Source organism: Anoplophora glabripennis, unplaced genomic scaffold (genome assembly GCF_000390285.2).
Source record: "Anoplophora glabripennis isolate ALB-LARVAE unplaced genomic scaffold, Agla_2.0 scaffold1787, whole genome shotgun sequence".
In the NCBI taxonomy this organism is placed as follows: Eukaryota; Metazoa; Arthropoda; class Insecta; order Coleoptera; family Cerambycidae; genus Anoplophora; species Anoplophora glabripennis.
The window spans coordinates 13,279-28,458 of NW_019417883.1; the positions used below are offsets into that span (position 1 = coordinate 13,279).

At 32.9% G+C, this 15,180-nt stretch overlaps 2 protein-coding genes across 3 annotated transcripts; one reads left to right on the forward strand and one right to left on the reverse strand.

Annotated features, from left to right (window-relative positions):
* Positions 1-269: 269 nt before the first annotated feature.
* Positions 270-4,872, reverse strand: LOC108916007. Of its 2 annotated transcripts, none has more exons than XR_001964754.1 (2): positions 4,620-4,872; positions 270-1,301 (listed from the first exon to the last, which is right to left on the reverse strand). XR_001964754.1 is itself a non-coding variant. In XM_018722185.1 (2 exons), exons 1-2 carry the CDS (start codon positions 4,657-4,659, stop codon positions 824-826), a joined length of 531 nt encoding a protein of 176 aa, XP_018577701.1. In that variant the 5' UTR covers positions 4,660-4,872; the 3' UTR covers positions 270-823. The 2 variants fall into 2 exon arrangements, 1 of the variants encoding a protein (XP_018577701.1); XM_018722185.1 differs by having other exon boundaries at positions 270-1,314.
* Positions 4,873-9,159: 4,287 nt separating this feature from the next.
* On the forward strand, positions 9,160-11,042 carry LOC111692521. The gene is made up of 4 exons (XM_023456564.1): positions 9,160-9,405; positions 9,474-9,684; positions 9,991-10,317; positions 10,393-11,042. The coding sequence occupies exons 1-4, from the start codon at positions 9,160-9,162 to the stop codon at positions 11,040-11,042; spliced, it is 1,434 nt and encodes a 477-aa protein (XP_023312332.1).
* Positions 11,043-15,180: the final 4,138 nt, after the last annotated feature.

Consider the following 15,180-nt stretch of genomic DNA (forward strand, 5'->3'; position numbering starts at 1 on the left):
TGAAACTTCTCTGACTGGTCCAATAGACCTATTCATCTACTTAGTAGGTGTGTCAAATGAGAGACAAATCGAACTTGAATTAAATAAGTTACAAAAATAAAAAAATTGAACTTTGACAAGCTGTAACTTGTAAGCAATTGACAATTCGAAAAAAGTTTCATTATATACTGCTATTATTTTAATCCGTAGAATCACCTCCCAGAGTTTCCTGATGGACTTTCAGAACACCCTGTATATGTAGAATTGCAGTTAAATAAAGCTCTAATAAATCTTAATAAAATATATTTTTAAATGTAACATGAATAAAAAACAATTATTTATCTATAAAATATTAAATGACTAATAAATTTAAACAAAAAATACACCATTTGTAAAATTCACACCAAAGTAATATATTACAAATGATGCTTTATAAGTAATATATATTAATACCTACTGGCCTTGCTTAATGTAAACTAAGCAAGCTTTGGTGCAATTAAATTACTTTTTAAAATTATACAATATACATATTAAAACACATTAAAATAATAAAATATAAGTAATGCCAAATCACAATATAAAATATCTTTTTAAATCTATATATTTGACAACACTTATAAATAATTTTAAAATGTGTCCAAAATAGGCCACAACAACTTTTAAAAGGCTGCTCGATAATCACACAGTTTACATTATACAAATTTTGTATAAAAGCACATATTTTGTACTAAGTAATTTAGTTGCCATAGAATATTTAAAATGAAATAAATAAAATAACAATATCACCTATCAGCATTCTGTTTATCATGAAACAATATAACATAATATCAAGCTAGAGGCAATATTACTTCTTAATTAGAGATCGCACTTTATTTACACACCTGTCCATAAAATTTCTTTTTCGTTTAGAATCACTCGAATTACTATATATCGAAGATTTGTCAATATCACTATTGTCTATGGAATAATCCAAGCGATTGTACACGCTATGCGCCTTAGTAGACTTTTTTAAATTACATGTGTCAGTCTCTAATTTATTTTCGTCACTAAATTCTTTTTCTATGTCATCACAACTTTTTGCTGTTTGGGACGGAGTCGGTTCATCAGTAGATGCTTGTGAAGCTGCTATAGTAGGTTCTGAATCGAAGAGACCATCAAGACTTCGAGATCTACTAGGGGTTGGAGGGTTGCTAATCAACGCCAAGGATGAGATGGGAGTATTTGATCCTCTTCGTATGTAAGGATAAAGCGGAGGTAACCCCCTCGGAAATTTGTTGGAATTGATTATCCAGTTACGGGACGGACTGTTTGCCTTACAGAATCTGTAAGTAAGAACTATATTTTATATTAGATATAAATATTGTTAATACAGCACAAGTTACAAATGTACAAATTAAAATAAGCATTATACAGGGTGTCCCTTTTTCAAGCTGCACCATTGGGATCTCAGTTATGTTAAAAGATACAAAATCGATGTAGTTAGGGCAAAGTTGCAGGATTTGATGATGAATAACTTACCAAAGATAAATTAGACCTTTATTTTTTCGTTTTAATGTTATCAATTCTATTTCTCATATTTTTTTTTAATCGAAAAAAGAAAGAGGTAAATTTTTTAAACAGACATCCATACAAGTATTTTATCAAAAAAATCATACTTATAAAAAATGTAGGTTATAAAAAAACAAAAAGAATGATATAATTATGGTGTCTGTAGACCCATAATACAAGTGGAGTAATAACGTGTTCAAGGTTGGTTCTTATTCGTCAAACGCCAAAATTGAAAATTTGAACGTGATATAACCAAAAACCAATGCCCTTTTCAGGGAATACTCATAGAACCATAGAAGTGCTTGAAAAAAACCTTTATTTTTATAAAAGTTCCTAGCATCAAACCTAAGCGAGTTATCGCGAAAATAAAGTTGGTCCGTATTTTTTTCGGAGACAAAAAACGTGAAAATCACTCCCTAATTACCACCCCAATTGAAAATATTCATTACCACTTTACAATTTAATTTATTTATGTACTTGTGCTCTAAAAAGTTCTAAAAGTTCTAAAAGTTTGACCGGTTTAAAGTGCTTAGTTTTGAAAAAAGTTGAGCTTGAAGTGAAAAGAGAATTTTTGTATTTTTGGAAAAAATGTCTTTTTTTCAAAATAACTCAAAAACTGTTAATGATACGCAAAATTTTGTAGAGTACAAAATTGTAGGTTTTGCTTTTTTGAAAAAAATTTTTTCTGTAGGATAAAAATTAAGTAATGGCTATTTAAAATTTGCATAATATGTTCGTAAATAGCAACTTGTTCAAGCCTTTTCAGCTCAAACCCTTACAAAAATAAAGGCTGAAAATTTAACTTATTTGATCTTATAGCCCTTGAAAAAGCCTACAAAATGACTTTTTTGAAGGGCTTGATAGCAAAAAAACTAAGCGAGTTATGGGTAAAAAACCAATCACATATTTTTGCATATATCAGAACATATACAATAGAAGCATTGATGAATACACATTATAACTATATTTTAGGAATAGAATAGAAAAGGAAGACGAGAGTGAAGAGGATTTTTGATTATTTATACGTTATTTACAAAAAAAAAAAAAAATTTGTTATAAAAATAAAAAAATTAAAATCCATATAAAAATAAAATTGTTATTTTCCTTATTTTTGATTGTAAATTTTAATCAGTAGGGTTTTTTAAGGTTTGATAAAATAAATACATTACATTTTAAATAATAAAAAGATTGCATTATGTTTTGAACTAAAAAAAAATGTTTAACTATAATTATTCGATTTTTTTTGCAAGGGGCGGTTTTTATAAGGGCTGAAACTTATAAATACATAAAAAATTAAAACAGTAAAGAAATCTTAATTTAATATCACTATACGATTAAATTATTCCAAGTTGCCGAATAATATTTTTCAACATTATTTTTTAATGATTACCATCATAGTGGGTGGTTTTTAGGGATTGACAAATTTTCAATTAATCATAATTACTTATTTAAAGATGATTTCAACCTATTACACGCTCGAATCTACAATTCTATAATTATTTTCGAATAGGGGTAGTTTTCACCCTTAAAAAATAAAAAGCAACCCCCGGCACAAGGCCGACTTTGAAGTAGAGGGTAAGTAGAACCTAAATCCAAATTTTGGTGCAAATCGGTGCTATTTGGGAAAATTACACTGTAACGCCGTATTTTACCTTCAATTACTGGACTAGTAATATTTGTTTAAACTTCTGAATAATCTAATTGACTCTCCTAACTTATTAAATCTTGCAAATATTTATGTACCACCCAGAAATTTTTGAGTTTATACATTATTCCAAGAATCATTTTATTACACTAACTCTGGACAAAATTCGCCATTGAACAGAGTTCGGAACTTACAACAATTTATTTTCCAATATACTTAGTTATATTTAGCGTATCACTAGCTAGTTTTAAGAGAGCACTAAAACAAATAACATTCTGTTAGTACCGATAGTTACATTATTGTTATTTATTGTAATTTATTGTATTTATACTGTATGTACACTATATGTATGTGGGTGCATGCATATATATGTGTGTATGTATACATGTGTGTGTATATATGTTTGGTTTGGTTGTTAATCAATTATATTTAGTGAACATTGTTTTGGGCTCTTGGCCAGCCTGTTTATGTTCCGTTTTTTAAATAAATAAATGTAGTCATATTAACCGTGATACTTATCAGGATTGAAAAACGACTTTTTCTTGTGGACGCCATATTGGATCGTCGCATTTTTTATTTCAGCGAATTTTTCTGATTGTGGTGGTATGTCATCAATCGATTTTACAAACATCTTGATGGTAACTAGTTTTTAAATGTAACTTTGATAGTTCAGTTAAATTTTTATTGACAGTGTTAAAAGTTCAGACAATCAAAAAATGCAATTTTCAAATAAGACAGAGCCAAATATTCTTTAAATTAATTAATCAATAAACTTGAAACATATCACGCTCTTCTTCATATCAAAATTGCATTTTAGGATATTCAAATTTTGATGTTGTCATTGAAAATTTAACTGAACTGTCAACATTCGTTTGAAGTAATAGTTGAAAGTTTTGTTATTAAAGCACTATTTGTAATAGTAAATAATTTAATATTCTGACTAAAACAAAGTAGCGAACCTCGAACCATATCATGCTTGCGTTGAATTGAAAAGTGTGAAAATAGCGCCCCTAAGAAAAACATAAGTTGCATGTCGTTTTTCCCGTGGGCGCCACGATTAATGTGTATGATGACTTTTCCATTTTTGATTAAAAACTTATTACGAAAATCAAAATTTTCAGTTTTTTCTCGATAACATTGAAGTAGGTAAGTTAAATTTCTCTACGGCGAGTTATTTGTCATCAAATTCCACAACTTTGCCATAAGCTTACTGACCTATCTTGTATCTCTTAAAATTACTCTGATCCTAATGGTGCAGCTCAAAAAATGGCAACCTGTAAGAACATACACACATATTTTTTAGCAACCATGCAGTTTACAATTAATATGTTAGTAAAGATTTGCTATAATTTTATTATGAGTTAATAAATTTCTATTATAAGCGAGAATCAAGAATTGTCAAAGGAAGTGAAAGAAACGAAAGTGAAATTTATAAAATAAACACTACCTGGGCAGTGGAGTAGGTGTAACCGAGGCAAATGGACCATCTAGTCAATCTCTGGTCAACCCTGAGTTGCCATTTGTATCTTTGTCAGAACCTTTTCCGCTTCCTGAATCATTACTGTGCATACGTTGGTAACTAGGTGGCTGTCGAACTAGACTTGGATTAGAAGGTGTTCCGGGCGTAATATCACCTTTGCTTAAACCTACACGATTCATGAGACCATCAGCACATCGAGAATTTAGCTCCCCTCGCATGAACCTGAAACAAAAAAATAATATTTGGAGATTGTATAAATTCACAGGTAATAATATTAATATCCAGTGCAAGGTAATAATTATGGTAGGTGACTTAATAAATTTTGATTTTCAATATGCTCAATGAATGTCAATAGAAGTTTGTAAGTTTTATTGAGTGGTGATACTATTCTTTAACTAAAATATACACATTTTTTAGTCATCGTATAATCGTTTTGTTATCCTGTTTTATAACAATGCTACAGAAAAAACTCACCTCAACCACATCAGTGAGGCATGCAAAAAGCAAATTATTAATAATTCTATATTTTTTATGTTGGTTCTACTAATGTTCATGTTTTATCTTTCATACAGATGGATGTCAGTTAGTAACATCTACTTTATGTTGTCTAGATAAATAGTCACTTTATGTGTGCATTCTTATATTATCTTATTGTTTTTTTCAACATTCATGTAGGTTTAAAGACTTTTGATTTTACTACCATTGTAATATTAGTGCCATATTAATCTTTTAAAAAAATTATGACAATACTCCATTTATAGTTTAATAACTTCTCTATAAAGTTCTTCTTATGTCTCTATGAATAACAAAATATTAATTTTAATTAAAGATACAATTGTCATTAAAAGCGTGTATAGTGTGAGAGATTTAAGTTATATTGTAAGGATAAATTAAACTCCTTAATAAATAAAATTAAAAGGTCATCTCATCACCAAATATTTGTTGTAACTAAAATATGTAAATAAATCTTTTATATTTATTGCATTTCTCATTGTAAATTAAAGACCTAAGGTTCATGATCATTAAAAAAAATTATTTAAATATATTACTCTAAAAAGATCTTACTATAAAGTTATTACTACAGACAAAATAGCTATCGCCACAGACCGCTACTGGAATAGGCCAGCAGTTTTAAATTTCCGAAATGCCGATAGAGTACACCACCAGCAGAATTTTAGGAAGAATCAAATGCAGCGGTCCGCATTCCTACGCGTATCCTAGCAACATATAAACAAAACTGGTAATGTTGCCAGGCGTACTTACGGATTTCTTTTATACACTTATTTATCAATATCTGTTTTTTGCGTTACTGAATTTACTTAAATGTATAATGTAGGTATTTATAAAAATGTTTTTAAAGAATCAACGAATATCTATGTAGTTTCATATGATATTCAGCAGCAGTGTCACAGTTAGGTTATTTAATCATAATTTTGTTAATTAGCTACTATTTTCATTTTTGGTATTGAAATACTGCGGAAAATATATTTCCAAATAAACAATAAAATTCATAATGATATTTTAAACAGCTTGTAATGTATATTTTTTTAATATTTGATGATGATAAATTTATTTAATATCGGTGTGTTATTAGTAGGTACGTCGCAGAATGTAAGTATAGTTTTTTTTTGTATTTATAACATCTAACCTCAATTAAGCCTTCGCTAATTTTAGTTGCAAAACCATTTTTATCATGTGTCCTTTACGTAATTTAGTTTTAGAAGCCATAGTCTCGTGTATTCAATAGCTTAAATAACCACCAAAGTGTAACAAAAAAAAGAAACACGTCTTTAAGATAAATTTTTTATGCTCTTTCGGAATATCGTATCCGAATTTCAGAAAAATACATACAGAGTGTTGTTTCCTAGACTTGTACAAAAAATAAACAATTTTTGAAGTCCGAACCTGGATTTTTTTGCTGTCATACATGCATACATGAAGTATCGTGAGTGCATTAACCCTACCAAATATGAACCCATTATTCCATTCCCTACCAAAGTTATGACATAAAGCAGTTTTGACTAAAAATCTTAAATCACCCTGTATCTCAATAAGGAATGGCCAAGGAGCTATTTCTATAGGCGATCCCTGTTACCCTAGATGTCCTCTATCTCCCATTAAGCCATGTCCCTCTCGTGATGCAACACCCTGTATGTACACCGTGTCCACCTAGTGCGTGTGTCCAATATCTAGGTTAATAAAAGATATAACTTAATTTTTTTTCTACAGAGTTTTTTTTCCCGAGCTGCACAAAATGAAAATATATTTGCATATACAGGGTGTTCAGTTTTTCCTGGGCAGGTACCAACTTATTTTTTTTAATGGAAACCTGTATTTTTTTATGGCATTATCGAATTCTACGTGAAAAATTAACGGGACTTTGTGTTATGATCCCTATTAAAATATTGATAGTTTTCGAGATAATCGACTTTTCATTTTTTTTCTTATGTATCGTCACTTCTAGTAGATGACATAATTATGATTGTATGACAGCTAGAAATTATTTTTTTTTTCAGGAACTGTAGAGTGAATATGGCTGTTTCAAAAAAACGTATCAAAAGTTGACCTGTGATATACAGGGGGCAAAAAAATCGTGCCAAACCTGATAATTTAAAATTTGAAAAATCTCGACTTTTTCAAATAGAACACCCTGGGTTTTATGATTTCATTAGATGCCTTTCTGTAGACCCTTCAATTTTTTAATAGCTTTCCCTATATTAAAGTTGCGTAGTTTTTGCAAAAAAACCATTTTTAAAATACCGGATTTGCGCCCGTTCCTTTGTCGGGAAAAATATTGTAAGGGTATTTATTTTTATTAAATTTATTAGTTCTCTAGCTACACTATTTAAAATAAAAATTAACAACTGAAAAATTTAGATATTTGAGTTTAATAAATAAGTCTTTATGGAAAATTACCATTTATTTGTAAATAAAATCAAAAAACCATAAAATCGCTACAAGCGATTAAGAATTAGCAAAATATGAGAAATGTTTACTAGCAGCACGTATTTACAAAGCAAATAATCCAAATTTATAGAGATTCCCACTATTTTGAGAATGTGAAGGGAAGGTTTGAATGAACAGCAAATGCGAAGTATGAGAAAACTACAAGGAGACATAAAAGTAACAACGATAATATTTAGTTTAAAGTTGTGGCGTCTGCTGTTGAAAATCCAAATATTAGTGCCAGGAAATTAGTAGTAACCTTGGAGTTTTCAAAAGCTTGACAAATAAAATATTGAAGAAGAAGTTTCATCCGTATCATATTGAAAATCAAGCACTGTCACCGTAGTTAGGAAAGTTATTTGTGAAATTGGAGATTAAAAAATTTGGATGAATAGAATTTTGGAAAAAGAATACTCATAGTCGCAAGCTAACTTAAAATAAATGTTCAAACTGTCCACCGTTGTCTTCTACACAAAGCATTAATCTACGATGAAAGTGAATGTGGACATTTCTTAACATTTGAGGCGTTATAGTTAGAAACTCGTTTTGAATCTTTTCTTTTAAGTCTTGAATATCCGTTGGTGGTACTTCGTATACTCGCTCCTTGATATAACCCCACCAGAAAAAGTCCAGACTATTTAAGTCAGGCGAACGTGCGGGCCAAAGAACTGGGCCACTACGACCTAACCACTGGTTTGGATATACGTGATTTAGGTGTTCTCTAACCTGAAAGATAAATAGGTAATAGGAAAAATATAATAACAATAAAATAATCACAATACAGCCAAAGGAACGGGCGCAAATCCGGTATTTCACATAAAACTGGTTTTTTTGCAAAAACTACGCAACTTAGGTATAGAGAAAGCTATTGAAAAATGGTCTACAGAAAAGCATCTAATGAAATCATAAAACATAGGGTGTTCTATTTGAAAAAGTCGAGATTTTTCAAATTTTAAATTATCAGGTTTGGCACTATTTTTTCCCCTGTATATCGCAGGTCAACTTTTGATACATTTTTTAAAAGAAAGAAAAGAAAAATAATTTCTAGCTATATATTATGTTAACTACTAGAAGTGACGAATCATAAAAAAAAATGTAAAGTCGATTATCTCGAAAACTATTAATATTTTAATAACAAAGTCCCGTTAATTTTTCACGTAGAATTCGATAATGCCATAAAAATATAGGTTTCCATTGAAAAAAAATTAAGTTGGTACCTGCCCAGGAAAAACTGAACACCCTGTATATGCAAATATATTTTCATTTTGTGCAGCTCGGGAAAGTAGGCAACTCTGTAGAAAAAAAATTAAGTTATATGTTTTATTAACCTGGATATTGGACTTACGCGCACTAGGTGGACACGGTGTATATGTTTAAAGTAAAAAAATCATTAAAAAAATTAAAATTCATCCTTATTGAAATAAAAAACAACGATTTTTATAACTAACCTTCAACAACATAAGGAGAATACCTAAAAACGAAATAACATTAAAATACCTACAATTTTTACAAATCAACATGTAAGTAATTGTGATGAAAATCATATAAAGAACTGAGTGCAATGTTATGTAAACAATTTAATGCAACGACGAGTGTGTGGCGTGAGAGGCGTAAATTTTATTTACTCCAGCAGAACGACGAAACAATTACGGAATGGTACGCCAAGATACATTCTTTTGCGATGCACTGCAATTTCGGAGCAGACTTAAATAAGGCAATTAAGGACAAATTTGTGACGGGGCTAACGAGAGGGAAAATTCTGGATCGTCTGTGCGAAGAAGAGGACGGTAGATCATTGGACGAGTTAGTGAATATTGCCCAGAAAACAGAAAATAGTGCGAAGGTGAATTTCATCAACCCAAAATTCCCGACAAGAAGCACAGGATCACCGCCATCACAAACTGGAACCGGAAACCAATACCACAGGAAACAGAGACAGCCATATCCGGGTGCGCAACCATGGAAGAGCAGCCATGGAAGAAGGGAAGTGTCGAATGGTCGGTTGGTAGCACCGGTTACAGACAAGGTCAGATGACGGGGAGGAGTCACAGGCAAATGTCAGGAAAAGATAACCCTATTTTAAAATGTAAGTGTTGTGGAAATAGACATAATAATCCATGTAAATTTAGAAATAGTATTTGTAATAAATGTAATCGTAAGGGGCATCTAGCTAAAATATGTAATTTTAACGGAGATCTGCATTTCGTGGATCAAAGAATAAATCAAGATTCAAAAATTAATGTAACTTGTGATAAAAACAGTTTATTTTGCTATACAAATTGGCAAAAACGTCCAGAGATACAGAACACCAAAGATAATTGTAAGATTTTAAATGACAACCCCTTTAACATTGTAATAAAAATAGGAGATAAGGAACACCATTTCTTTTTAGACTCGGGAGCTTCGGTATCATGTTGTAGTCACGATACGTATTTGAAAGAGTTTTCTAGTTTTAGGTTACGACAGGCGAATATGTTGTTGACGAGTTATAATGGAGACACATTCTCACCTGTGGGATGTTTTGAGGCGAAGGTGGAGTATAACGGGAGGATAAAACCTGTGAAGTTCTATGTGGTCTCCGGTGGAGGACCGAGCTTGCTAGGCAGAAACTTCTTAGAAAATTTTGAGATCAAGGTCAGTTTAATAAATAGTATAGAAACCGACAATAAACTGAAAGAATTAATGCACAAATATAATAGGTTGTTTTCTGATAAATTAGGTAAATATAAATATAGCCAAGTATCATTAAAATTAAAAGAGAAAGTCAACCCAATTTTTTGTAAACATAGGACAGTTCCTTTCGCATATAAGAGGGTGGTTGAAGAGGAATTGAATAGAATGGAGGCCGAGGGGATCCTGGAGTCGATACCTGATTCAGAGTGGGCAACTCCATTAGTGCCGGTATTAAAGAGCAACGGAAAAATAAGACTTTGTGGCGACTATAAAGTAACTTTGAATAAATTCCTCGAAGATTATAAATATCCTTTGCCTAGAGTGCAGGAGGTATACTCTAAATTGAATAAAGGAAAATATTTCTCAAAAATAGACCTGCAAATGGCTTATAACCAATTACCTGTAGATGAGGAAACGGCAGCGTTACTAACAGTGAATACAACGAAAGGGTTATATAGAGTGAAACGTTTGGCTTTTGGTGTTAAACCCGCAGTTAATATTTTTCAGAAAATAATCGAGAATGTTTTAGGAAATATGGTAGGATGTTGTAATTTTCTGGATGATATCATTGTGAGTTCCGAGACAGCGGAAGAGCATCTGTTGAACTTGGAGGAGGTTTTTAGAAGACTGCGGGATGCTGGGTTCACAGTATCTAGAGATAAGTGCGAATTTTTCAAGAGAGAGGTACGATATTTGGGACATTCAATCAGTGAAGCTGGATTGAGGAAAACGGATGACAAAGGGCGATATTGCAAGCAACAAGACCAATGAATGTTTCAGAAGTGAGAAGTTTCTTGGGATCGGTGAGTTACTATTCAGGTTTCGTTAAAAATATAGTAGAAATTTTGAATCCTCTGTACGAGCTTTTAAAATCAGACAAACAGTTTTACTGGTCTAAAAAGTGCGAGATAGCATTTAATAGAATTAAAGAAATTATGGCTACAGACCAAGTGCTGGTGCATTTTGATCCGGAACTACCTATAATCGTTCATTCCGATGCATCCAATGTAGGCATAAGCGCTACGTTGTCGCACATGGTTGAGGGAAAGGAAAGGTTAGTGGGATGCGTATCTAGGAAATTAACTCCGGCAGAAGTAAAATACCCAACATGTCACAAAGAGGCGTTAAGCATCATTTTTGGAGTTTCTAAATTCTTTTATTATTTGTGTGGTAACAAATTTATTTTAAAAACAGACCATAAGCCACTAACTACAATTTTTGGAGAACACAAATCTTTACCACAATATTCAGCGAACAGGTTACAGAGGTATGCGGCGTATTTATCAATGTTCAATTACGAAATCCAACATATACGTGGAGAAAAGAATATAACGGCAGATGAATGGCTTAGCATTGGTGAACGCTAAGAAATTGGCCAGGTCAGTAATATATTGGCCCAATATCGACTTAGATATTGAAAGGATGACAAAAGCATGTATACCATGTTTGACTACGAAACCAACACCGCCGAAAAACGAATTGACGCCATGGGGACAGACGGAAGAACCATTCGAAAGAATTCACTTGGACTTCTTGGGTCCATTTAAAGGTAAAATGTATTTAATAGTGGCAGACGCTTTCTCAAAGTGGATAGAAGTGTGTAAAATGAAAAATACTACGGCATTCGAAACGGAGAAGAAACTAAGGAAATTAATAGCTCGCTTTGGATTGCCTAATACGATTTGTTCCGATAATGGACCGCAGTTAACGTCAAAATTACTTCAACAGTTTTTTTAGAAGGAACGGTATAGAGCACGTACTAATTCCTCCTTATAATCCAAGCAGCAACGGAGCGGCAGAGATAATGGTGAAACTATTTAAGAATAGATTGACCGCGGCAGTAGAAGATCCTAGAAACAAAGAGGTGCCTATTTCGACATTAATTTCACGCTTCTTATTAACATACAACCGGAAAGGCTCCAGCTCAGTTAATGTTAGGCAGAGAGGTCCGCACGAGATGGAAGCTGTTGAAAGAATCCAGGGAAGTACAGACGGAGGATAATCTTCCAGAAAAAGTAAGAACGCCAGTAGCCGTACAGAAAAGAAAATACGTAGGTCGAAAAAGACAGAGTGTAGTAGGTAGCATAGTATATGTGAAGGATTATAGAAGAGAAGATAAGGTCACATGGACCGAGGCGGTAGTAGAAAAACAAATAGGAAGATCAGTATACCTATGTCGTTTAAAAAACGGACAATTGTGGAAAAGACACATGAATCAAATAAAAACTACAAGTTTTGAAAACCATGAAGCCCAAGCTAGCCAATCGACAAATACAAGGACTCAGCAACCACCTGTTAAATGCGATAATTCAAAATTCATTTTCCCTGATATAAATCATAATGCAATTCCTAGTAATGAGTATTTTATAAATTTGCCTGGATGGACGGACGAGCTCGGTCATACACTGGAGAACAGCCGAACAGAGCAGGTAAATTAGAGTCTAATAATGTAATCGAGTTAGAAAATACACAAGTTAACGTAGATAAGACAAATAATATAGCGAATCAAGTAGATAATGTAACAATTAATATTCCAGAAAAGAATGTACCCAGGAACCAGGTCGAGGTGTCACATTGTAACAGTAATTCACATAAGCAGGTAGATAGGCTGACAACACCTGAGAAGGAGAACTTCTCCACCTCAAATACGGGGGTGGAAACGGGGGTCTCAGGTCGCCAAGAGGAAGCGACTAGAGAGGAGGCTTCCGGCGAAGCTAAAGCCATCAAGAGGGGGAGAGGTACTCCGAGCAGAGCAAGACTGTCTACACAGAGAGACAGATTAAAACGGCAAATAAAGTTGCCGAATTATTTAAACGAATATTGTTTAAGTACTAAGGATTAATATGTAAAATTTTATGTATAAGTAGGTTAGAAGTTCCACACGGAAATCAATTAGTTATGTTAAAACGGTTAACATATATTTGGTGTGGGGGTGTTCCATGGTTAACCTACAACAGGACCATGGGTCGGTGGTCAGGGTCACGGCAGAGCGTGGTAAGATGTCATGAAGGACAGTTATAGAGGTTGTCGAATGATATAGAATCGCTCGAATGTATAGTGTGTAAGAATAAAGTGTTATCACCTGAACTCGTGGTTTCCTTTATACAGGAAGGTTCTTTTCTGTCAATCGTGTGCAAGAGAGATAGAGTCATAGCGTGCGATAGATAGAGTGACTTTGTCCTCATAGAGGGCTTTTCTCTTTGTCTCTCTCTCTCTGCTGTCTTTAGGAGTCTCTGGGGCTTCTCCAGCATCTTCAGGACACCTAGAGAGGCAGCGTGGGGTAGAGCGCGTGGCCTTTTTAGCCTTCGTCATCGAGCTATGATGTCACAACGTATGAGAAAAAAAAAACGGTTTTTGCTCGTAACTCGGAAATGGCTGGAAACAAATCTCCTCTTGGTTCTGAGGAGAGCACTCGGTGGGTGACGCAGAGCGGGGTGTCACAATTTATGAAATAAAAAAAAATAGTAGTTGCTTATCCCTTGGAAATGATTCGATGTATCAAAAAATCTCCCATGGTACTGACTGGGGATCGAGTGAAAAACGTCAGAAGTCAGCATGTCGAAAAAAAATCGGGACCAACGGTGTGTGACATCGTAGAATAAAAAAGTGTCTTCTGCGTTGAACGCAAAAGGTCCGAAGTCCATATGTTGAAATTAAATTTCTGAAACAAGAGGTGTGTGACAGTACAGTAAAAAAGGTCTTATAACTCGGAAACCGTGAATTGAATCGAAATACTAATTAAAAAAATCTCCCCTACACACCTGGTTTTGATTGTCCATTCTCCGTTAAATGCAAAAGGTCCGAAGTCCGTATGTCGAAAATAAATTTTGGAAACAAGAGGTGTGTGACGTCATAGAGTAAAAAGGCCGTATAACTCGGAAACAGTGCGTTGAATCGAAAAAGTAATTAAAAAAATTTCCTCACACCCCTGGTTCTGATTGTCCCTTCTGCGTAAAATGCAGAAGGTTCGACGTCCGTATGTGGAAAATAAATTTCGGAAACAAGAGGTGTGTGAGGTGATACAGTAAAAAAGGTCTTATAACTCGGAAACGGAGTGTTGAATCGAAAAAATAATTAAAAAAATCTTCCCACATCCCTGGTTCTGATTGTCCGTTCTGCGTTGAATGGAAAAGGTCCGAAGTTCGTATGTCGAAAAACAAAAAAGTTAGTCAAAAACTGCAACAGCAGTAGCGAACGCAGTATCTTATCTCTGTAAGGGATCATTGATTGATGATTTATTTTTTTTAAATAAAGTTGGTATTCAACTACTCCTAGAGATTCCAGCAATTTTACTTGTGTAAATTTTTTTGAACACCTTGTATCATACATTAGAGCACTACCAATGGCACCCATGATATGTAACACTTATGTCAATAATTATTTTACCTATCTAAAGAAATCAACATTAAGAGAGCAGTACCCATCTAAGGATACACACACCTGCATAATGTAATCTTTTAAAACATAGGTGTTAATACCGTACCAAATTGGAAGTCGATGCACAAATCTAAAAATATTAATTTTAAGTTTTTCAATTATCCTACTCCAAGGTGATATAAAATAAATAATTAATTAGGTATATTCATAGTTTTAATTCTAACTTGATTTATTTTATTTAGCATTTATCACAAATCTGATTTCCAAACAAAAGATAAGTTCCATATCTCTTTAATTATTACATAACTGAATGCATTAAATTTATTTGGCAGTTATTACACAGACCAATAAATTTTAACTTTTTTGGAATCAGAAACTTGAATATATATTTCCGAAGGATTTAGGTGCGCTGAATCCGAATCTGGCAGTAGAATTGCTCTATCACGTCAGGTTTTTGAGATATCCTAACCTAAAAGTGCAAAAAACACTGTTTTCCGTCATATTTGAGGTTATGTAGTAATGCCATCTATTC